The sequence below is a fragment of the Xiphophorus maculatus genome, chromosome 6, assembly GCF_002775205.1.
Source record: "Xiphophorus maculatus strain JP 163 A chromosome 6, X_maculatus-5.0-male, whole genome shotgun sequence".
NCBI lineage: Eukaryota > Metazoa > Chordata > Actinopteri > Cyprinodontiformes > Poeciliidae > Xiphophorus > Xiphophorus maculatus.
In genome coordinates this window covers 17,077,815-17,103,501 of record NC_036448.1, presented here as the reverse complement: position 1 = coordinate 17,103,501, position 25,687 = coordinate 17,077,815, and the positions used below count along the sequence as shown (strand labels likewise).

At 38.3% G+C, this 25,687-nt stretch overlaps 1 protein-coding gene across 4 annotated transcripts in view; it reads left to right on the top strand.

Annotated features, from left to right (window-relative positions):
- Positions 1–3,572: 3,572 nt before the first annotated feature.
- The window catches only part of LOC102216859 (voltage-dependent R-type calcium channel subunit alpha-1E-like), a 61,045-nt gene continuing 38,930 nt past the window's right edge, over positions 3,573–25,687 (top strand). For 2 of the 4 annotated variants that reach the window (XM_023335157.1, XM_023335156.1), the window contains exons 1-5: positions 3,573–3,880; positions 6,739–7,184; positions 14,036–14,299; positions 18,429–18,534; positions 19,948–20,087. In XM_023335157.1, coding sequence (XP_023190925.1) covers positions 6,778–7,184; positions 14,036–14,299; positions 18,429–18,534; positions 19,948–20,087 — 917 coding nt within the window. In that variant the 5' untranslated portion in view covers positions 3,573–3,880; positions 6,739–6,777. Of the gene's footprint in view, positions 3,881–6,738; positions 7,185–13,435; positions 13,947–14,035; positions 14,300–18,428; positions 18,535–19,947; positions 20,088–25,687 lie in introns of those variants that run through there. The other 2 variants (XM_023335158.1, XM_014471935.2) reach the window with 2 other exon arrangements.

Below are 25,687 nucleotides of genomic sequence, written 5' to 3'. Positions count from 1 at the left end.
CAAACTAGATTGGCAGGGTTGAATCTCTCTAATCCAGAGTCAAGATCATAATTCCTCTAACACCAATGCATTATGACTATGAGAAGAAGCCAGAGTACCTAGAGATAATCTATGCATGCACAGGAAGAAAAAAGAAAATAAAAAGTTTGGATTCAAAGCCAGGATTTGTTCTTCTTGCTGCAAGGAAATAGTAATCACTGTGCCCCTGTTCATCCCCAAATGATATACTTAAATATAATCAAATCAATCTTATTACATAGACAGATTAAAATAATTTTATGTTTTCTATGTTAATCCTAGTTATAAAACAGCATAGTCCAGTTTACTTTCCTTTGCCAATGGATAAAAAAGTTTTCTCAGGACTGAAACCCAGTCAGTATAGCACCAAGTCACTCATTTTGTTGTGGTCCTTCTTCCTGAAAATAATATGGCGACAGTGGACAGGTAGTTGCCCTTAGTAATTTACAAAGTATAAGCAATAAAGTGTATATAATTGCAAAATACAACTGATCAATCTCTTCCAAATGCATCATATAATAAATAGTAGGTATAAATAAAATGATTGTTATGTCTGAAAACACAATTAACTCCAGCAGGAGTCAGTATTGGGTCCCGAACTGCTTAGAATTGATATTATGCCACCTGTCAATCATTCATTTTGTCAGCAACTGACCAATTGGCGGTCGCAATACGTCCCAAAGACCACGCCCCTTATCTGGAGGAACTGAACCTGCAAAATCGTAGCTAGGTTTTATCATCCCTAACCTGCTGCAGTCATAGAGATTTCTAGGAAAATAATATGAAATCATGATCAAACATTGTCAGTAGGGAGCATGCAATCCTATCAGCCATCACCCAGAGCATGTAGAAGGCGAAATACAAGTTATTGCACTTCTTAAACCTAAACAGTCTCAATAATGCAAGAAATGGATCAAGTCCTGCAGCCGACATCATGTCCAGTTGAATGAAACCATGATACAGGATTACTACCACATGTTCTTCTGCAGGAAGGTAACTGTTGTTGTCATAATGACACAGTATGATAGTCAAATCTAAGATCAATGAGTGAAGATCGTTTTGCTTCCTTCACTCATTAGGAAGCATGACTTCCTTATGAGCTACCATTGTATAAATTCCAATGATAGCTCTGTGGCAGCATGACAACGCTGCAGTAACTGCGGTATTTACATTTAAGGACCTTTTTATGCTACTGTTTATTTTTAAGCATTTTCCTGATGGCAGATTTCCACAAGCCAGTATTATTTAAGTAATACTCATCTGTTTTGTACGTGCAAAATGCGTCGGACACAACTTTCACACTCAGATCCAATGAGACTAATTTTTCCTCTGGCTACAAAAGTCTTGGACTTTAACTTTGATTTCTCCATTGTTTCCGGCTAATAGCCTTACAGAACTAATGTAGGACTCGCTGGAGAATTTTCATGCATGTCATCTTGGCCTTAGTGTTGGCTAATCAGGAAAAACCTACTCAAAAGATGTATCGGATTGAGTTTCACTACCTCTGCAACGTTGTTTGTTTATTGAAGGTTTGCTCTAATCCCGCATGGGGGCGGAGCCCGCGTCATACCGAAATACTTTGGTATTTGAAGTCTGATGATGCAACAATATTGGGGAGAATTAGAATTAGAAAAAAAATTGGGCTAGCAACAGAAAAAATGGCTAAATTTTAATATTGTTTTATATACATATATATATATATATATATATATAGTTAATTAATTAATAGGTTAATTAAAAATGAATGTATCTTATTTGGGAAATCTTAAGATTTATTTATTTGGAAATCAATAGAAAGAGTGTTTGGGGAAAAAAGGGTGTTTGTTAAAAAAATGAATAAAGGACACAACAATATACTTTCAACTGATTTTTAAAACTTATTAAAGGATAGAAAGAATAGGACAGTACAAATTAAACCAATTATTACATTCTCACTACTCTTCCATAAAACCATATATCTCACAGAAATGCTCAGCCCTGCTCTTAGATAGTTAAACACTTAAGTGATGACTAAGGGAACAGGCTACATAGCTGTCAGCAGAATGAGGAGAATGAAGAACAGCACTGATTTGATTAAGACAAAAACAGGCAAAGCGATCCACTGAGGAAAATCAAGAGATTTAGACAGGTAACAAGAGCTTTAATGTGAACGTCTAGCACGTGTGGATTTGAAGTCTTCATTTCTCCTCCAGTGTCGGTGGTAGCAGATGGTTTCTGTACTGCTCAGAGTCCCACTCATGCTCAGCCGTGGGAATAACAGGATTGGTTTAAAAAGAACATGAGTGACCTTTTAATTATTACATAGACCATCCTGGCTCTGTTTTAATCAAAGACAAACTATTCTCTGTAATTAGCTCTACTGGTGTAATTATACCTGATGTAGATAAATCTCCCCCCACAAAACAGGGTTGCATCCTTCTTATCCAGAGAAAGTAGCCTCCAAAACCTTTTTTTCAAAACCTGACATACTATGCTAGAACAGAGTGAATGCAAAAGAATAGAATAAAATTACAAATTTGAACTGTATGAATAGAGTACCTAAATAAAAAAAACCTAAGCACCAGAAGAGGCCTCAAGTATAAGTGTAAGTATAAGTATAAACTAGACAAAAAAAAGGTATCTAAACTACATGTAAGATTGTTTGTTAGATCATTTTTTTGTGGAAATTTGACATAAAAAATTAGTTGCATTACAAATGAACTAAAAGATCATATGAACATGAATTCTGTATTTTAAAGCAATATTGTTGTCATGGTTTGTGGAGATGGAGGACCCAGAAGCAGACAGGAAACAGGCAGGATTGTGTTATGGTGAGTTTAATGAAAAAGAGTTCAGCAAACTCTATGAAGCTGAAATCCAACATAAGGTGGCGCAGAGAGCGAAACAAAACAAGCACACAGCAGCTAACAAGACAGAAGGTAAGTATACTGAAAACATCAAAACATTTAATGAACCAGTAAAATGTTGGTTTATTTCATGGGGAAAATGATGACCAATGAAATGATCAAGAGCAAGGGCTTATTTACAACTCAGCAGTTATTTGTCATTAAAAATGATTCATCAAATGGTGAGAAGACAGTATAGTGAGTCATTACTAGGTTCATAAATACAATTTATTATTTAATAAGCTTCTTCTCTGTGCTCCTTTAGCACCTTTTGAAACTATAGCAAAGGATTGAAATACAAATGTAATTGTTTCTTTTAGTCAAACAATTCATCTGGGGCCCGGAAAGTTATTTAACATCTAATACGTCATAATTTGTTTTCTTGTTGTGTGTGTTGTGATTTTTGATTTGCTGTTTTGAGAAAAAATGCAAAATAAGCAGCAACTTGTCTTTTTTCTTTGGTGTTTCCAGCGGAGTGGAAAGAGTGTGGCTTTAGCTCACCATCTAGTGGTACATATCAGAGTTATTTGCACCCACATTGCTGCTCCACATAGACACCTGTTGCATTTTCTCTATCAACCTTCTTTCCCCCCCATTATTGTCCCTCCCTCAACCAGTGATCTGAGAATAACCACTAAACTGTCCTAGTGAAGTTTTGGAGCCACATCCCTGCGCGTCGTAATCCACACACCAAGTGACTCATATCACGGGCAGCCGGTTTGCGCGAAGATGGTCGGGATTATTTCCTCGCCTCACATCTTGTCTCCACGCGTGTTTACTCTCATGTGTGCCACACGGCTCTGGCTCCCAGCCACCCGACGGTATTTATAACCATACAGCGGCGACCAGCAGCACTCAAGGAGAAACCTTCCTCTGAGCATCAAACTTGGACGGATTGAGTGACAGATAGACAGAAGGAGGGAGGGGGCATGGATTTAGGATCCAGCTCAGGATGAAGGAGCGCACCGCACCTCAAGGTAAGCCGATCAGATCCATTGATCATTTATAATTTCACTGATATATACATATATATTTTTTTATGTTTCCCTATTTGTCGCAGGTAGTGCTTCAATCCTCCAGTGTGCATTTTAGCAATCTATTTCCACACTTCTGAGTGCTGCTTTGTTTCTCCCTCCTCCACTCTCCTGCGCGTCAAACACTTAACTCCACAGGAATAAAGAAGCGGCAGCCTAATTAACAATACCCGTTAACTGGCTAGTTAATGCATTTCCAAGGCGGTTGTCGACGTGCGGCTGACGTGAACAAATTGGACGAAGGGGGCGCCTGTTGTTTTAGTGGGCACTAATTGAAGGAGATCACAGCCTAGGAGCTGAAATTTGAATAAATAAATATATAAATACGAATAAAAATAAGCAAGAACTCCTCCACAAAGGTGTTTCCAATTTTACAGATAATAAAATTCTTACAACCATGTAAAAACAGTGCTTTTACTCTTGTTTGAATAAGTCTGTCAGATGTAAGGGATCCACCCTTCCTCTTGTATAGTTTATAGCCTGTTGATATAAGCAGCCTTGACCTTTAATTGCCCCTCATCCGTTGCTCCACAGCAGACTGATAAAACCACCTACAGCACCATCTTTTGTGCTACCATCAAAGACATCCCACTGCCGAGCAGCATAAAGGTGCCATCAGACTGCCCTTCTAAATGTGTGCGCTGACCTTGCAGCCTCTGCCAGCTTTCATAGAGGCGCTTCTCCAGTGTTGGAGGGCAGAGCTCAGCTCAGGCTGTGTCCAGTTCATGTCTGAGGAGCCCCTGCTGCTGATGATGAGTGAGTCATCGAGCGCTTTTTTGCTTCGGCTCCTCCACACTCAGTCATCTTCCTTTCAGCTTCCAGCGGCCTTGTTCCGTCTGGCTCCTGACTGACTGTCTCCGTGCAAACTTGCTGTTTTCCAGCCTTTTGACACTAAGTTTGACCCATAACATTTCTCTGTCTCAGTAAGAAATACACTTAGCAGGCAGCAGAAAGAAAGAAAAAAAATTATGTTTTTTTTTTGGTAGATTATGACTAAAAAAGACAAAACTCAAACCCAAATGTCAGCTGTTGATCCCTGGGCAAGCAACTCCTGTGTCTGAGAATCACAAAAATTATGAAGATTCATGAACTCCTTTTTGGTCAAATGTGTAAAAGCAATAGACAACTTGTTCCAGGTGAAACAAACTACGATTTGTTTGAAAGCAATATTGTCTTTCTAAGCAAAGAGTCACACATCTTGCCAGTCATTTCAGAAAATGTAATTGTGATTTTATGGAAATGTATTGTACATAGAGTAAATTGTTTTAGGCTTCTGTTTTTTATTTTTTTAGCCATTTTAATGATTATGGCTTACGGTCTAGAGTCTCAGAAAATTAGAATACTACATTGGACAAATCAAAATGGATGTTTTGAGGACATAAATGAGGCTACTGTAAAGTATGTACATTTCTATGTACTCTATACTCCTCTTGCATGAATTACTGCATCAACACAGTTTTTATTGGTGTACAAAATTTAATATAAAATGTGTTGACTTTAGAGAAAAAAAATCTTCTAGGTTTTACAGAAACGTATTCCACTTGTTGATCGGTCTTATGGTTAACCAAATCACAATATATAATATATTTATATAATTCCTACAGTGCTACCTGTAATAATCCTCATCCCTTAATCCCATCTTTAAAGAACCAGTCCTTCAAAGAGGACAGAGAGGACCTTAAAGAGACAGAAGCAAAAACAAAGCAGCGTTAAAAGAGTGGAATCAGCATCGTTTTGTAGCCAGAAATGGTTACTTTTTACAGTAAAGCATTAAAACTAAGGACTCATCCAAAAGGTTCTGATTTTATCATGATCTGCCTGACAAAAAAAAACAATTTATTGTTTTTTTTTACCTTTTCATTAAATGCAATAAATCAAAAATCTCCCTCCATCTTTGCTCTAAAAATTCACCAGCCAACAACATTCACTTTGTTCCACTTTGTTTCACTTTGTTCACATGTTCCGATTTTTGCTTGACAAAAATCGGAACATGTGCCTAAATGGGGATAATGTAAATCCTTTATTTTCAGTTGGATTCAACTGCAATCAAAGGAATTGTTGTATGTAGCGATTAGAAGAATCAGAATCAGTCAAAACTGGAGTCAGCAGGTCAGACCTAAAAGATAAAAGCCTAATCTCTAACTAGAACGGGTTCTTTTAGTCCGCCACAGAAAGATTAGAAACCACATAGCACTACATAAAAAATATTGTGAATGAACCACTCAGCTAGAGCTGATATTCAGACCATTCTAATCTGCTTAAAGGAGGAAAAAAAAAATTCTACAGCAATATCAGCAGGTAAAAAAAGTCTCAACAGCTAAATGAAGGAGTTGGCATGTGCACAACAACAGTACATCATTATAGTGTCTAACACATCCAAGTGACATTAGGTAATTAGAGCTAAATACAGTGGAGTAGAACATTTACTAGAATTTGAGAACAATTACAGCATTTCCACTCAATAAAATAATATGGATCTCTGAACTCAAAAGGAAAAAAAAAACATCTATACAGAATGTTTATTAATCTGTTTGAAAAGTTAATTAAAAACACAGATAACAGGTCATGGTGCAGACCAAAAGACAAAAGTTGTGATTCTCTGAGCTCCACTTGGACTTCAATTTATTGCAGTCTCTTTGCAGGTTGCTGAAACATTTGAGTCTGGACCAAAATGCCCCCCCCCCCCCCCCCCCCCCCCCCCTATCCCAGCCCCCCGCCCCTCTGGCTTGTCAGTGTTTCTCTAATTAGTACTGCCATCTCACACTCGTCATCTTCTGCTTCTCTTTTCTTCCCATTTCTAGAATTATGGTGAACCTGCCAAACTCCTGATCCCTGCAGATATGCTCACCAGTTCCAACCAGTCCCTCTCCCTTTCCTTCACACCAACTCTCCACTCTCCATCACACCGTGGACACGCTCATGTCCAGTCCTCCCTGTCCCTGCCGGAGCCTGAGGACTGGAGGAGGCCCATCCCGTCTGCCCGTCCTGGCCTGGCTCAGGGGGCTCGCTCCTGCTCCCTGCAGGTCCCCCACGGCGGTCCTGAGAACATTGGCTTGCCCCCTCGTGCAGCCAGTTTTGACGTGCCCTACAGTCAGGATGACGGCTCGTCTGATCAGGGCTCGGGGTCCCTCAGCCCTCACGCTGCACTGCGGCGGCGCGGGGGTCTTGTGGAGCAGAAGGACATCATTATGGCCCACCAGGCTCACAAAATACAGAGCACACCACAAGCCCGCAGGAAGGAGTGGGAGTAAGTATAAAAGAGCTTCCAATTCAAAGGATTCCTTTTAAATTGTGCATGTAAAGATGATAAATCTGCAAGGAGTACGATGAAAGCCTCAGTGAAAGAAAACAAAATCCACAAGGATAATACATGGTTTTTCGTATTAACCTGTAAATTACAGCTTTGTGGAGACAGATTTGATCAAAAACGTGATCTGAGACTTGTCAACAAAAAGCTTCTTTATGGCAGCCCAGTTCCATGTTTCTGAAAAGACCTAAATGTGAGCAGGCACGAATAATAAAAGGATTGCTGAGCTGGAAATACAATGTAAGCCAGTACTGACAGTAATAATTACATCTGCAACTCCTGCTGCGGCGTGTCTGTCTGTCATCAAAATAGAAGATGTGACACGCTACAGCCTCAGCAGATACTTAATACACCAAGACATTTCCATGTTTACTAAAACTATGGCAATTAATTGGTTATTTTATGACTAAGTTACTCAGACAGCAATTTTAAATATGCTTTTATCTAATAGTTTTGGGTCTACGAGTATCGTTTTTTTCTTCTGCAGCACAAAATAGTAGGAGAAAAGTGAAGCATTTCGAGTGTAGAACAAAACTGGATGCAATCAACTAGACAGGAACTCAAATTTAAATGAATAATAATATTGCTTCTTGTGCCTGAAGAAAAGTAATTTTCCTACAAAACTATATTTATTTAATCAGCCTGCCTCCTTCTTTGCTTCTAGTAGTAATAACATTCACATAACAATTAAGATTATGAATTTTTAATATTATAATTAATAAAAATACTCTTAGGAAAACTAATGATTTAATTGATTCCACTGTGTGTGGAATGAAGTTCATTATTACATGTGAACCTTATGTAAATAATTGTTACACAAAAGTCGTACAATTGTTTAAATTGTCTTGTTATGATCTGGTGATTGCTGGGAAGTTTGAATATCTTGCTACACTGTAAATTCTGTGGTTTTAATGAAATGAAAGTGAAATAGTACATGAGTGTTGGCTTGTGGTGCACAGAATTACAATTCAACTTAGAGCTAAACAATAATAATACATTACTTAACATACATTTGATCTTAATTTTATCTAATGTAGTTACCTACAGGTAATGTAGTTACCTGTAGGTAATTGAGATACAGCTAAAATGTTTTTGTTTTAGAGTCAATGCACTTTTTGAATGGATTTGCATTTCTATCTCTTAAACTTATTATTTGTGATGAGGCCACTCTCATGGGCAAATGTGCAGACATGTTTATGAAGACTTAAGTGGTACGTCTAAGATTTTATGTTACTCCAGGGACGATCTCATACTCACGCCACACTTTTGAATGTCTTTTGTAGATGTGCTCAAATTAACTGATGCATTCACAAACCACTATGCTTTTTCATTTTTTTGTTCAGAAAAACCCACAAAATATTTATTCTGGAGCTTTAAAACATCTCAACATATTATTTAAGACCATGCAAATAGTCAGCCATTTTATGCCATTTTGTTGCAACTTTTTATTTCACACCCTTGTTAGTGTCATCTTGATATTGGAGTGACTTACATTTATTCAGACTTTTGAAAGTGTTTTTACACTTGGCAGTTTGTCCCATTTCAACCACTGATTTCATCATAGTTTATTGCGATTGTATGAAATTGAGATAGGCCAACACAAACTTGTCTATATTTGTGTATTGGTAGAAAATTAATGTGTGCATTGGTATTCAGCTTCCCTGACTCAGGGTTTTGAAGAACACTTTGCTGCTGTTACACCTGCAGGTCTTGCGGGGTGTGCCTCTACCAGCTTTACACATGCAGACAGATATTTGACCATTTTTTTTTATAAAATAGCACAAGCTCAGTCAAATTAGATGAAAAACATATTTGTACATGTTTTTTGAACGTCTTGCCTCAGATTCCTTACTGGATTTAGATTAGATTTAATACATGGATTTACTGTGATCTAAACCAGTATGTGTATTTTTGGTTGTATGTTAAGAGGCACTGGTCTGTTGCAAGCTGATTCTAACATTTTGGTCTCTTATGTCTGAAGCACATTCTTCCTAATATTGTATGTTCCCCTTAATATGATTTAGAATCTGCAAATGAAACTCCTTTTTGGACCACGTATCCTTCTAATTTTTTAGTATTTATACTACTTTGTGTTGGTTTTTCACACAAAATCCTAATAAAAGAGTCTAAGGGGAGTTAATACTTTTGTAAGGCACTGTACATTCACAAATAGGTTAGATCTGATCCTCTGCAATTTTGTGACTTTGCAATAAATGCACCAATTGTCTAAGTTTTCTCATTTTAACCACAATCCATCCCACATTTTAGAGTTGATTCAGGAATATTTTTCAGTGCGATGTGCTTCAAGCATTGCTTTTCTCAGTTCCTTATTTGTCATATTTGCTGGCATCATGCTAAAATTCAAGAGACTTTGTCTCTCGTTCTTTAAATAAAACAAGACACCCACTCACACACAATTGGCATATCACAGGGAACTGACTCCAGTTTCATCTGAAAAATAACCAGTTATACGACAGCAACATCCAGGTTGTTGATGCTGAACCCGTTTTACCTTTGAAAATAAATGATTCAACGTTACTTTTTTCTTCTTACTATCGTAGACGTGTTTTTATATATTTCCCATGTATTCTTAAACGTGCAAGGGATTTAAAATATTTTCCACATCAAATTTTGAGAAATAGTGTGTATGCCTTTATTGGCTTCAGTTATTAATATAATTTTTTTGTTGTTGTCAAATCAGCTCTAACCACTTTTTCTGCAGTTTGTCTGGTCAGATTTCTTAGAGTGTAATTAATGGTGGAGCTCTTCATGCTTACCTGTGAACCTCTGAACCCTGGAGCGGGAGCGGTTTGATTGTCTACCTCTCACCACTTGAACGTGAAGAGGCGCGGTATCAGTGCAATCTCCAGTCAACCAACATGACAAGCCCTCCTCCCTTCTTCTTCTTCTCTTCCACTTTCTATTAACTGAGCTCCTCTCTATTTCCATGTTATTACTATACACTATTGTTAGGCCTGTGTCCTTCACAAGATACAACACATATAAAAATAAAATGTATCAAAATAGATGATTAATGTAATTTTTGGGGAGAAGATCTATAAATGTATTGTGGTTATTTGTCCATTAGGGGATGCTAGGGAATCAAAGTAGAGCTGATGTGTGTGATGAAGTAAGCAGTAGAGTTTCTGAATGCTGGTGAGCTTCGCCTCAGAACGTTAAAAGGCTATTAACACTCTTTAATGGGTAATATGACATGTTTGTAGAGCCAATGATTGAATGTGTGAGATTTTTTTCACCCTCTCACAGGCCTTTTAATTGAGATTTCTCCACATTATTCCAACATTCTGACCCAAATTTGTGTGTTACTAAACAAATTTGGACTCTCGTTAAGAAATGTGTAACTGGTTATGTAAATATGCGACATAAACTGACACGGCTTTGCGCCAATCTGCGGCGATATAAGAAGCCATTATTAGACGAATCAAACTGACATAACTCAGAAGAGAGAGTGTCTGTTGCTAGGGAACAGAGAGAAAAATAAAATGCTAAAACCACTCCAGTCAATGTTGGGTGAAAGCCTGTCTGCAATTATATAAATGCCCTTCAGAGCTCTGGCACAAAGTGCCATTAACGTTTCAGCTCTCGTTGCATGTCACCTGCAGCCAAACTTCCTCAGCCGTCCCCTCTGCATGCGTGATGTTTAAGATGTGACTCTTTGCTGCTTCTTTGACCAAAATGTAAAACTGCACGTCTATTTCAGCTGTGGCAGCAGACTTAATCTTTCTCAAAGTTTGGTAAGGCCCCGGCAAATTTATTAAAGCTTTTGTGCTCGCTCAACGGTGCTATTTTTGTACTTCTCTGAGTAGGCTGCAAACAAAAGCCAAACAGTCTTAAAGCAGGCTGCACCTGGTCATCTGCATACTGTTGTTTGGAGCATCAGTGTGGCGACGGTGCTGTGCACAAGTCTGTCAGCTTCCTCCCCGCAAGATGTCCAGTGACCCCGATTGGGAGGTGTGCTCGTGTCTGTGTGTTGGGAGAAGCAGATTTCTGTAGGATGAGGTTGCTCTATTGTGCAACATGGCTTTTGTTGGCAGAAATGAAAAGAAAGAAGCAGGAATTCAAGAGAGCTATGTAGCTATGGAAACAACAGCAAAAGAGAGAGCCGGAGACACGAGCGCGGGGAGAGATATGTGCTCTTGGCAGAGATGGACAAATATTTCTGTAAAGCAACACACGAGGAGATGTTTTTTGTTTTTTGTAATGAGGGCTTACAAAAAAAAATATTCACACCCATATTCTATATTTTGTCACTTTATAACCATAATCTTCATGTGTTATATTGGGATTTTTCTTTGTTTGATAGACCTGCACAAATTATGGCTTAATTGTCATGTGGAAGGGAATTCTTTTTTCATATATTTTTTAGGAATAGTTCACATTTATAGACCCTGTCTCCCTGAGCCATAGAGCCATATTTCCCTAGGTATGTCTTTTCCAGTTTTGCACATGTTGAAACTTCATAACACAGATTAAGCACATACAGATTGGACAGAGAGGGTCTTTGTGCGTCACGTTGTCTGTTGCAGTCTTTAAAATATTTTCTTCTAGGATTTTCCTCCACCTATTATGTCTGCATTGTTCCTGCAGAAGAAAAATGTCTCCTTAGCATGAGCCCGCCACCACCATGTCTTGCAGTGGAGAGTGTGTATTCAAAACCATGTGCTGGGCTGGTTTTATACTTTACATGTTGCTTTGAAAATAAGCAAAATAATTCAATTTTGATCTCTTTAGACCAGAGTGTCTTCTTTAAGTCTCATGTCTTTCTTTCAAAAGTGGCTCTTTTCCTGCTGCTGTTTCATAATGGCCAGATTTACGGACTGCATGACTAATAGCTGTTCGGTCAACATGTTCTTCTGTCTGAGCTATGTATCCCAGCCAAAGTTACCATGAGCTTCCTGGAATATTTTTTTTTATCAATATCCTCGTTGCTGTTCTTGTCAAATTAGGTCTTTGGTGATACGTTGTTAGGTTTGCTGTTCTCATAAGAGGCTATAAAACTCAGGTTGTTGTGTTATAACCAGATACAAACTTCTGCACAGCAATATGCCTGACCTGTCTGTTGTCTTTTTTTTGTTGTTTGTTCTATGTTTTTTAATAAACTGGCCAATGAGTTTTTTTTAACAGAATTAATGCATTCTAAATTTGTAGATTAACACTTTTAATAGTGTGAATATGTTTGCAAGGACTGTAAAGTCTACCATAAAGTAGAAATGGATGTCAATCAGGATTTTATATGCTTGTGTATTTAGATCTTGCATGTAGTGACACTCCAACCTGGTTCCTGTACAGTAAAGAGCAGCAAACAGAAGTATTTTCTGAAACTTATTCATAGATCCTGTTCAGACTTTTCTCTTTCCACATCTCAACTTTTTTGTGAGATTTTGTCACTTTTCCTTTCCCCTTGTTTTCACCGTCCCTCGCTGCTTGTTTACACAGTAGGACCCATCAATCAGCTATTAACCTGAAAAATTGAGCTAGGATTTCAGGGTGACTAATGCCGTCATTGATTGTTATCAAAAGGGAAAAAAAATGTCCGCATCAGTTGAATAATCTGCCTGTGGGGGCTGAAGTGGTCATCTTCAGTAAAACGGTGGGGGGTGGGGAAGGGAGCAGATGGAGTGAGAGCGCCCAGTCGCCTAATGAGGTCTCACTTGTGGCAGGGAGTGAAAAAGACCCTGCTTTCTTCTGCTTTCCCTCAAAAAAGGGAGCGGCCCTAAGATCTATTTCATGTTCTATTTTTACCCCTGACTTTTAATCCAATATTAGCACAATGGCCCAGTTTTCACATGTTGCAACAGTCTGTCACTGTTAAAGGAAAGATGACAACACTGTATGTCTGTCAGGCAGCCAAAAATATTCCTATGGAGGAACAAACCTCTTATCTCTCTGTGCATTATTTTGTACATAGTTTGATTTTGATTTCACACATCTTTTTTTCCCACAGCACCCACCAGCAGCTTTACATAATTGTGTTTTGAACCCACACAGCCTGCTGTATATAGTCACTTTTTTGTTGTTTTGGAGGATGTGTTTTTGTTCATCCTCAACAAACTAATTGCTATGGTAACTAAATGCACGTCCCTCCTCTCCGGCAGCTTCCATTCAGATGAATTTTGAAATGTCCACGAAGTGCAGCGCTGTGGGAGGGGACAGGCGGTGCTTTATGCGCTCCTGGTTGATGATTTTTTCCCCCTCCTTTCCAGTAGGTGATCAGTTCAAACACGAAAGACGCTTCAAGAGATGAGGCAAACTGGCTTATTTTCCAGAAGTTAATCACAGCGGGAAGATGCGTAAAGTTTTGAAAAACGAGTCTCGGAACTCTCCTTCTGATGGGCATGTCGTAGTTTTTGTTTCCCGCGCTTTGCCAATTCACTACCGGCTTGGATGTTGGTAGAAGATTACAACTTCAGTGGATATTTTTCTCTCTCTCTCTTTTTTTGTCGTCCTATAAACTGCCCTAGTTAGAGAGGCGCGCACATTAAAAGTTGTTCAGAGCTGATTGTTGCGCTCTGGAACTGTTGATTTCTTTGCTACCTTGATTTGATTCATGGAAGATTTTTCAGAAAATTGAAGCAGCTGAATGGTATAATAGTTTTTTTTTCGCCTTGTGGAGATGGAGTGAGAGGATTGTGCAACTTGTAAAGGAATCTTACAGCTCGAAAAGCTGACAGCGGACTAAAGGTGGAATATCTTTGCACCGTTTGCACTTCTCCTTGTAAGTAAGATTGTCTTAATTGGTTGACTCCTTATTTATTTTTATTTCACTGTAGAATGGCTCGGTTCGGAGACGAGTCCGCTCCCGCCACGGTGGACTCCGGGGATGGCGACTTGGAGCGCGGTGGCGACGGGCAGGACGCCGCGTCCGGCGGGCTGACCGCTTCCATGAAGCAAGCCAAAGCGCAGCGGGCCCGGACCATGGCTCTGTACAACCCCGTCCCTCACCGGCAGAACTGCCTCACCGTCAACAGGTCGCTCTTTATATTTGCAGAGGACAACATCATTAGGAAATATGCGAGGCGGATAATAGAGTGGCCATATCCTTACATGAAAAGCATGATTTGTGTTTTAAAATGTTTTTGTTTGTTTGTTTGTTTGTTTTTTAAGAAGTTGTTGCTGCGAGTTGTCAGTTCAGAACCATGGATAGCGAAGTTTTCTTTTTTTTCTTTCTTTCTTTATTAAAGTCTCTTAGTCCTGTTTGCTGAGCTGCTGTCTTCTCCACGATAATGACTCCGATTTAGTGAAAAAAAAAAAAAAATCACGTTCATATGTTGCTGTGCAACTTACTCTGCGCTGGTTCTGGCAGGAAACAGAAAGCAAGCATGTGATGATCATTGAAGGCAGCTCTGCTCACTGTGGGGGTGTCATGTAGGCACATCTCTGCTGCCTTAGTGCTCATTGGAATATGAACCTGGCCATGAGTAGGAGTCAGTTCAAATTCAGCAGGCAGCGCTTCTCTGGTTCCCTGCTGTAGTGCTGGCAAACCGTTTCCCTTTCTTCGGAAAGCTTTCCAAGGAATTTGTTTTGTCATTGAACATCATGTGCACAATTCTGCAACAACAAGATGACAAAAGACGCTTGCTTGCTTTCTTTTTGTCCTCACAAAGTCTGTTAGAGCTCAGTTCCTTGCATCATCAGCTCGGCAGCACCGCTCTGCTGCCATATCTGCCCACCTCTCCTCCTGCCTCACACCCCCTCCAGAACGCCGTGCCAGTCTCAGTTACCTAACCACATGCTCTCTGTGGGCGTGTGGGAGTCGGGAGAGTGGTCAACACTAGCTGGCCACTGATGTGTGCATCAGCAGAGGCAGAGGTGCAGTGCATGTGTGGGAGAGAAAATGGCCAGTGTAGTAATTTGGTGGCTGTGAAAACAGCACGTGTCAGAGTGTTGACTGGGTGAGACCTGAAACGCCAAAAATCTGAGAATGTGGGTGCAAAACAAATCCCTGTGAATATTTACAAGTCAAGTAACACTGGTTGTTGCACACTTCTACCAGAGAATTCAGCAAGTCGCTTGCTTATTGTAAATTTATTGGTCAAGGAAAGCCACACTCACGTGTGAAAAATGACACATTGAGAAGTATCCAGATCCCTGGGAAACCAAAAGAGTAATGTGTTTTATTGGGTTTTCATGTAGCATTTTCCTAAATAGAAATCTGACAAAATATAGTGTGAGTTTTCATTCAACCCTTTGAGTCAGTGTGTCTTAAAACCACCTCTGACCACAGTTCTAACTGTATGTTAGTATTTCAGGTTTGTGCCGACTCGCCTTTCTTACCAGCTTTTCTGTCCCTGCTAAAGAAAAACATCCGCACACCATAATGCTGCCACTACCATGTTTCACAGGAGGGGACATTGCATTAAGTAGTGATACACGGTGTTATTTTCCAACAACACTTTGTGCTTCATGTGTAGAGAAAAAAGTTCAGTTTTGGTCCCATCTAGCCAGAGCAGCCTTTTCACACGTAGCTGTGTCTCCTATATAGCTTGTGACAAACTTTAGGCTGCTTTCTTTCTGAAGCTGCTTTTATTGTTTCCAGTTTTCTATAAAGACCAGATTTGTGGCAGCTCATGTCTTGTCCCACACGGAGGTGATCTCCCATGAACTGTGGATTTCTGCAGGTCCTTCCAGGTTACTGCGAACGTCTTGGTTGCTTCTCTGGTTGCTGCTCTCTTGGCCTGGCCTGTCATTTTAGGTAGACAATTATGTCCTAGTAGGTTTGGCGTTGGCCCATTATCTTTCTATTTCCATATAGTAGACTGGAAAGTGCTCCATTTAATGTTCAAAGTTTAAAATGTTTCTTTTAAGCCTAATCCTTTATGTTTGACCTTTAAATGATTTTCTTTCTGCTTCACAATAATATACCAGTCTGTTGCAATTGAGCACGCAATTAAAAAAAACCCCCAAAAACCCTACACTGAAATAAATATGAATGATTTTGCCAGGCACCATATATTAATCAATTATATTTGGCAGTAATATGTTTGATACATTTAGTATGATTATTATATTTAATAATTAATGTTTTTTTTCTAATACGGAAAACCTTATTTCCATTTGTTTTTACTACAAAATTGTGACTCTAATTTAAAGCAGAATTTAAAGTCAATTAATTGCTGTCAAGTATAAGAGATGAAGCATAATACATCTTTAGCAAAAGTCTAAGGAAGTTTACTTTAATTGATTGTAATAAACCATGTTAATATGTAATCAGTTTCAGAAGACAAAACAAATTTTCTGGTAATATGAACATGTTTGGACTCTTATACAAAACAAGATGTCTGAGATGTTTGACTTCAGTCAGTGTTGACAGAGATTATTCGTTATTATTATTTATTCTGGAGGAAGGGGGAAATGTATTACACCACCACATTAATTTGGCTTTTTCTTATTGAATGCAATAAATTAATCCTTAGAGTGTTTACATCCCAAATGGTAAATGTGGGGAAGGAAAACACTACTGCACACTGAACATGTCGTCCTGACCGTAACAAACAGGGGTAGAAGTATTACGCTGTCACAAGGCTTTCTTTCAGCAGGGACAGGAACACTTCATGGTGAATGGCAAGATAGATGGGGCTAAATTAAGGTCTATCTGGGAAGAAAACCTATTATAAGCTGCAAAAAACTTTTAACTTCGGTTGAGATTTATCTTCCAGCTCTTGCTCTTTTGGAGCAAAAGCTGCAATGGAAAGGTTTGGATCAATCCAAACCAGACCCAGTTATCATTTGCCCCAGAATTTAAAACGTCTTCAGTTTTAGTTTACTGTTTGTTGCTTTATGTTGGTCTATCAAATAAAATATAAAAATATGTGAAAAAAGTTGAACGAGTATGATTAATTTTACGGCACATGTTAGTTTAGAAAAATGGAAATGTGGTTAGTGATAAAGGGGCCAAAACCTTCCAAATATATGAAAACAAGTGGTAGTTATCAAGACCGAGGGTGAGATTAATGATGGATCAACTGAGTGAGAAGTATTTGCATCATTATCTATTTCCAACTACTTTCTGATCCTAACATTGTCAATGTGAGTCGTTATGTGTCTCGGAGGACCCCATCTAAGCTCTCCTCCTTGAGTCAGTGACCCCGTTTCGCTCTTAGCAGGAAAATTAATAATGAGCAGCACATCCCTCTCGGGAACTCTGGTGAACTGAATGTCACAAATGTTGGGGCTTAAATAGTTTATGCCACTTAACACATGTACATGTATTGCTCTCCAGAGGCCAGTGGAATCTCAGTTCTTTAGTAGTTCTGTATTATCTGGCATCTTAAAAGAATTTGCTCAAAATTTGTCTTACAACTTTGGAAGGTTTGGGAGCGGCAAGCACTCTTGCTGTGCATTAAAAGAGAAACATATGTAACAATATGTTAATTAGGAGTGCAATTATAATGGACATGTTTGTTTATTCTTTGCCGTCAGAAAAAAATAATTAAAGCTTACCAGATGGAATTGAAAACTGCTCAAAAGCTTATGGACTTTTTGAGCTACAATTACCAATTACATCAGTGTAGATTTACTGTAAGGTGAAATGAGGAAACACAATTCAAAACATATTTCTGAGTATTACCTCAGTGACACATTGGTGGATAAGTGCAGTCTTTTCATAATTTCGTCTTTAAACAGTAAATGAATGCAGTTCCTGCCTCTGTTCAGACATTAACCCTGTATGCATCTTAGGAGTTTTAATTAAAACCTTAGTCTCTTTGCCAGAAGACATACAATCTTTAAAGACTTGTGATGCAGTGACAGTAGGCTGAATAAATAAAGGCTTTAACCTGCTGTCATGTCAGCTATTGGAAGAGAAAGAAACCTCAGTTGTTTGCTGTACTTTGTGCAGTTACACCGTCAGGCCAAGGTGACTTCACAGCGCACTTGTTCCCTCCCTAACCTGCTCTTCTTTCTCTTCATAAAAAGCACTTTTAAAAGCATGTTGCCATGGATACTTGCAGTCTCTGTAACAGATTGCCTTCAATACAAGGAAAAATGTACCATGGTGGTACTTCATCCATCACACAATTTTTTTTCTCCATTTTCCACTAAATATGTTTTGAATACATTTAGTGAGCATTGCTAACTTGACTGTTTTTCTTTGTTTTTCATGGTTGCTTTTTTCTGTTTTTGTCCTTGGGATAAAAGAACTTTCCTTAACCTCTTGACCTTTACGCCTTTCGAGTACATGATCCTGGCTACCATCACTGCTAATTGTGTTGTCCTGGCCTTGGAGCAGCACCTCCCTGGAGAAGATAAGACCCCCATGGCAAAGAGGCTGGTGAGGAAGAAATCTGGTTTAACAATGGTTTCCTGGAATCAGAGGGCGTTAAAAACAACTGTCTGGCTCTTGCAGGTTGTTTTGTTCTATAATCTGCAGATATGAATGAAGATGTGTTGTATTCAAAAGCTGTGTTTTAGTTTATAAAATAACATAGATTAATTAATTAGAGCTTAAGGACATTTTTGTGGTTTTATTGAAAAAAGTCAAAAGTTAAAATTGGTAAACTATGCTACGTTTGTTGTTTTATCAGGTAAGGAAAAACAAAATTGCAAAAATGCATTTCTATTGCAGTTTTTGTGAAATACACAAATTTTGATACAGATGAAAATCCTCCTCATCCTAGTGCAAAAACTTTATAAAAAACATGAGTTTTGTTGTATTTCAATCAAGCAGTTATTTTTCGTAATTCTAATTTGTGCAATTGAAAATCAATGGAATCGCAGCTTCAATTACCAGTAAAATCACCAAAACGTACCAGTAAAATCACCTAGTCAGATTTACATAACATTCCCTCTAAAAGCATTTTAGACTATTATAGAAATATTTTACAAAAATTACGTCAGGCAAAAATTATTTTTATATAACCAGTCATAACTACCTTTTCAAAACAGTTTTGGTTTCAATAGTAAAAGTCTTCATGTTTACTATTGGGTTAAGGCTTTCTTCATGATCATGACACATATTAGATTTAGAAACAGTTTAAAAAGCAGTGTATGTTACAGCTATGGATGAAAATGTATTCTAATCAAACTTTAAATAACATAACTTTTATGTTTGTGAAAGACAGCTCAAATTTCTGTCACCTCTTGCATTGATGGGGTTTTTTTTTGGAAATACTCATTTGGATTCTAATAGACGTACATTGGGTCTAAAAGGGATTTTCCTTCTCCAAATCAACCTTCTTTTTTTGCTTAAACCTAACGATGTAAACTAAGTGTGAAAGTGAAAAAAAAAACCAGCCAAAAAAAACTATTACTGAAAGGCCATGTGGTCTCATAGTCCAAAATCACTTACTCAGCTTTTCAGCATTCAGTGACAGCTGGTTAGAAATGCATATATTTGTCATTTGTTCCAAAAGAAAGCACATTGAAAGTGTTTATATTGGAGAAAAAGAAATGAAACTGGCCATATTGAATAGGTGTAGTTAAGCTATGTGTTGATGAGTTGACAATTTTCCTTTTTATTCCTGATAGATTTGAAGGGAATTAAAGGACATCCCATAATTATTTCTGCCAACACACAGGGTGAAACTTTATATTATTAACATAATTCTTGTCTGAGTCTAAACAAAGACAGTTTCTATGATTACATAGTACATTTCATCAACATGCCACACTTTATTATGTAACTATAGATTTAATTTTTCTCTGAAGACCTTTCTGACATCTGTACTGACTTTACTTCCCACAGGAGAAGACCGAACCTTACTTTATTGGGATATTCTGCTTTGAGGCCGGGATCAAGCTGGTTGCGCTTGGTTTTGTTTTCCATAAAGGGTCCTACCTGAGGAATGGGTGGAATGTCATGGACTTTATAGTCGTTCTCAGTGGGTGAGTTACATCAACCATTTTAACCTAAATCATGGTGAGAAATATTTCTTTTGGTATTCACATGAATGCCACAAGGGACTAGAGAGAATGTTTTAAGAAAATAAATAAACTTCTTGAGGAATCTTTGAACATCATGGTGCAACAAAGGATTTTACATAAAATCAAGAAACTTTTGGGCAAACTTGAGCATCGTCTTTATGACACTGTCATGGAGAAGCAGAGCATCTTCAGTCAGAAGTTTCTTCAAATTTGCTGTAATACAGACTGCTACAGGAGATCCTTTCTGCCTTTCTGATCCTTTAGATAATATGTATTATAACAACATTTAATTTCCTTACAGATCAATAAAGTATTTTTTGATTGAATTAAACCAGGAAGAATAATTACATAGGGAAGAAGAAATAAAGAGTGGCTCATTCCTGTCGCTGCTTCAAGAATAACACCATCATTGATCCATAATCCAGAAGAGCAGCCATTAGTAGACTTTAGTAAAACATTTTTTACTTTACTCATCATAAGTGGAGTTTTTTGTGATGGATGGGCACTTAGGATTTATATTAATCTCAAATAAATGCCATAAGGAAAAAATAAGATTTCAGAAAGACAAGAAACCTAAATTGGTCATGCAGTCAGCTCTGCGTTGCAGAGAACAACAAGGGGTTTTAGTAAAGTAATGTAATGTCAGCAGTGAATAAACATGCTTTTGATTTTCCAGGAATTTTTAAATTTAGGTTTGCTATTTCAATAAATGACAATGATATCTTTTGGAATGTAAGCCTTTTTATTAAGAAATTAAATGAATGTTAATATGTGGTTTGTTGTAAGAACAAACCTTAGAGTAGTATTTCTAAAGCATAGAGTTCTGTCCTTCATGTTTTAGATGTCTGTGGAAAACACAGCTGATTCAGATGGTTGCATTGCCTCCTCAACCTGCCGTCAAGCACTGCAGATGCTTGTTCACACGTTCATTTAATCAGCAGGGGTCTCAAACTCCAGTCCTCAAGGGTCGCAGACCTACAGTTTTTAGATGTGCCACAGGTACAAAACACTGGAATGAAATGGCTTAATTACCTCCTCCTTGTGTAGATCAGTTCTCCGAGCCTTGCTAATGATCTAATTATTCTATTCAGGAGTGGTGCAGCAGAGGCACATCTAAAAGTTGCAGGACTGTGGCCCTCGAGGACTGGAGTTTGAGACCCCTGATTTAATGCAAGTGTGTAGCAGCAGGGAAACTCCTTAGGCCAGAGGTGCCCAAAGTCGGTCCTCGAGGGCCGGCATCCTGCACATTTTACTTCTTTCCCTGGTAGTACCAACAACCTTTTCAGCATGTCAGTGTTCTTCTTAGGGCTTCTAACGAGCCATCATTTGATCCAGGTGCATTAAACCAGGGAGCGCTGCACCCTGCCGGCCCTCGAGGACAGACTTTGGACACCCCTGCCTTAGGCATTCAGGACTGTGTGTCCTTAAGATCAGGAGTGAGAGCTGCTGCTTTAGTGTAATCAGTCTCTGTGGTAGGTACATATGTAGCAATTTTGCTTATATATCTTACAAAGGTTTTCTGGTGAACTAAGATGTAACTCAATTAAGAAATAAAATGACCTGAAGGGGTGTTTATTTGCCCACCACCATACTTTACACTTTTTTTCACTTTCTCGAGGCAATAATTGGCTAAGAGGCATTGCTTTCTTGGCTTTGATCTCTTTTTGTCAATGAACTGAAAATTGTGAATTAAACTTTTAGTCAATTTGATAAACCATTACTCAAGTATTTTAGCGAAAGGACTGGATCCACTTTGTTTTTATGATATGGATTATTTTTTTTTAGATTGCTTGCTCTTTTCTTCCTCACAGTTGCAACTGTAGGATGTTGCTTTTAATCAAACTTCACCTTTCACATGATTCTGCACAGCTCCTGTCTGTGATTGGGTCCAACCCAACAACAAAATTTCACAAGTTTAGTTGGTTAAAATACCCCAGTGGCATACATGCAAGTGTAACTGAGTTTTCAAAAGAGCATTTACTAGAAATGCCAGTGGGCATGAGTTATGGTAAAAATAAAATTGTAAAAAGGCCACTAATGAAGTGGAATGATGACTAAAATCAACCCATATTCAAACCTATTTTATTTCTGCAAGATGCAGCATGTGTCTTTGCAGGACTGAATGACTTGAAGGAAAATTCTACTTCAGAGTTTAGATTCCCTATAAAGGAACTTTTAATGTGAAAAAGGCTCCTTTTTATAGTGTGCATATGGATGGTACTCAGGGGTCACAGATTTAATTTAAAACCACCTGAGCATGTGGCATGTAACCTTTCACTTGGTTAATAAATTAGTTAACAAGTGAGAGAAATATAACAAGTGTTGTTGAATATTAAGTGGCTCCCTTTTCTCCCAAGTCGCACCAGCCACTTAGCTAGATTCAACCTTTACCACACATTAACAATACTTAATGGCAGCTTTCTGTAATCTTTAAGTGGAAAAGATTATTGATGTTTTTTTTCTTATTTTTAAATACTTACAAAAAGGCTAGAACCATCTGTTTGGCTCAACCTTGTTTTTCATCCATTTGACATACCTTTAATGTCCTCGTATCAGGGCATTTAAACTTGAAAATGAGTCTAGTTGTGCTTACTTTTAAGAAGAACTTAGTCATTATTAGTCATTATTTGTTTTTCCAGTCTGACATACAGCCAGAGACAAGTCAGGATCATGCCATGGTCCTGCAGGTTAGAATCTGAACTGAAGCAATTTAAAACATGTATGTGATGTCTTTGAAATTACTTAAACTGATTTTCAAAAAGTGTCAGTTTCAGTTTGTAAATGGGCAAAACTGGAAGCAATATACCCCCAAATAATGTGAAATTCTCCCACTATAGCTGCACAGTGGTTTTACTTTTAGTTTTGTTGTCTTACAGCAAAATGGTAAATTCATATATTTGACTATATGTTGCACTGACGACTTCTTTAGGGTGTAACACACATAGGCGGTAACCTTGCACCAAGTCCTGCAGTCAGCCAAGATATTAAGCAGGCATCGAAAATGGACGGATTCAAAATTATGTGCTACTTTGCTTTGATTTATCACAAAAATTCCTAATATAATAAATCTTAACCTATGTTAAGAAGTAGCACTTAAACACAAATTGAATGAAAGTGGGATCTATTACATTTTATTGCATATGTTGGTATTTTTGGAAGTATGTCTAACTTCAAAGTCAATATCAAACTTTTGGAGATGTTTTTAAATTAATACTCAGCAGCTGATTCTTCAATTAATTTAGACAGAATTCATTTTTTCAGTTTACCAGGCTGTGGCAAGTGAAGCAAAGGATTAATTTCAGACACTGATTGTCAAACTGCGTTGGAGCATTCATGCGTGTTCTGCCGCTGGTGTTGACATTTATCAATATTTTTCACATGTGTGCTCATTCTGCAGCTGAGCGACCTCTAATGCGGACATGCCACCTCTCATGTCTGAGATATTCTTGTGAATTATTGACCTAGCTGCTATGCATTCTTGTAGATTTATTTGTTCGTCATACTCGCTACATACATCTACAAGAAAACATGACACATAGGTGCAGAAAGAAGTGTGTTTACACGGTGCTGTCAGGCTCTGGAGTCAGAGGTAGGTGGGTGGATAAGTGGATTGGCGGTTGTGTCTAAAACTCGCTCTGATTTGCCCCAGCACCTCTGTGAATTCAATGTGAAAGAGGCGCCAGAGATGGCTCTCAAAAGCATAGAGAGAGCAGATGGATGAGGAAGAAGGGGCATGGAATTGAAGAGGTAGAAAATGGAAAATGGGAAGACAAACATGATGAGAGTGTTAATTTGTTCCATGTAGGACTGGCTGTAGTGAATTAATTGGGCTATGCTGCTTATTGTGCAGTATTCAAACATGCAGGGAGGATTGCTGTTGGCGTCTTGACATCTCATTTCAATCTGACACCCACACCTTTCTTTTTCTGCGTTTCTTATTTCTCTTTCCTGCATTTTCCCTTTCACTCTCTGTCTCTTACATAAAAAGGACATCGGCAGCACGTTTGTTGACCAGTGAATGCTGAACAGCTGGGTGGGTGAGAGATTTGCACAGAATTTACATGACTGATGTCTTCAGGGCCTTTGAAAAACATTGAGCTTATTTGGTACTTTCTAAATTTCTCATTAGGCATCTGTCAAAGTTTGTAGTAAGCAGCTCAAAAAAGTCCAAGTCAAGTTTACTGTAAATTTCTTGATATGTAGGCCACACAGCTAAATTTGATCGTCAGGTGCAACATACAGTTGAAAATTTAAAAATTACAAAAAATATGTTGGAGGCAAGAACTGAATTTCTTAACTGTATGGCATACTCAACTGTTGTTTTGCCTGCTGGTTTGGGCCAGGAGGCTTCACAGGCCTGTGACATTATTGCCTAAATACTTACATTTTTTTCTTGGTACTTTTAAAACTTGATACATGTTTGTCTGTATTTGCTAAATTATATTTGAAACATATTTGTTTTACACAGCTGGATATGAACTAGTGTAATTTTCCCCTATATTTCAGACAAGGGTAGATTTTCAGTTGATTAATGGGACATGGCTTGAGATGTTTACAGCTTCTCTTAAAAAAATCCAATTTATAATATATTAATAATATATAATATATTAAGTAGCATCTAGTGAAACTGATCAGCTTTTGCAATAATTTGTAGAATCAGTCTTTGCTTTTGGCACAGTTTTCTTCCATGTCGTGTTTCTGTTCACTCATCATGCTACTATTGTTTCATTGTTCAGCAGGAGTACATGGTTGTTCAGCTTTCATGTTTCAACACTTTAAATCTCTTGAGAATCATATAATATATACTAACTAGCAGGATGATCACAGCCTGCTGGTTTCCAAAGGAGGAAACTGTTCTTTCTTCCTTCAGGCTTGTAAAAATTGAGTGTTTCTGAAAATAGAAATCTGACTCGGATTATCACTTTAAGGCCAATAGAGCGAGTTGTGTAACAGTTTGATGGAGTTTAAGGAAACTTTTGCTGGCAGAGGCTGGTACGTTATGTCAAAAAAATTTAAGCAGTGCTTGGTGTTTTTCAACAGCTATCACAAGGTTGGAGCATATAGAAATAGAGATTTTAATCATTCCTATTTGGGCAATTTAGAGAGATTTTCTAGAGTCTTGAGTACTCTCTTTTATTCTTCTCTTCCCTTTACACCAACATGTTTTCTATAAGACTAAGATTTGGTGAGTGCGACGGTCCTACAGAGTATCCCTTTTTTATTTAACGTTACCTTGTATTTAAAAGAGTTTAGGATGACAAGACTGGTTCTCCTGGCCCAAGTGATGCGGGTACTGTACTGTTGCAGTGAAGAATGAGCTGAGCCAAAAGGTGAAGCTCTCAATTTATTGATTGAGCTACGTTCCTACACTCTTCAATGGTCATGAGTTTTGGATATTGACAGAATGAGCGAGATTGTGGATATGAGCGGCCAAAATGGGTTTTCTCCACAGGGAGCTCTCCCTTAATATGGCGAGAAACTCAGTCATCTGGAAGGGACTCAGAGTAGAGCCGCTGGTCCTTCACGTTGAGAGGAGCCAGTCGAGGTGGATCGGGGGTCTG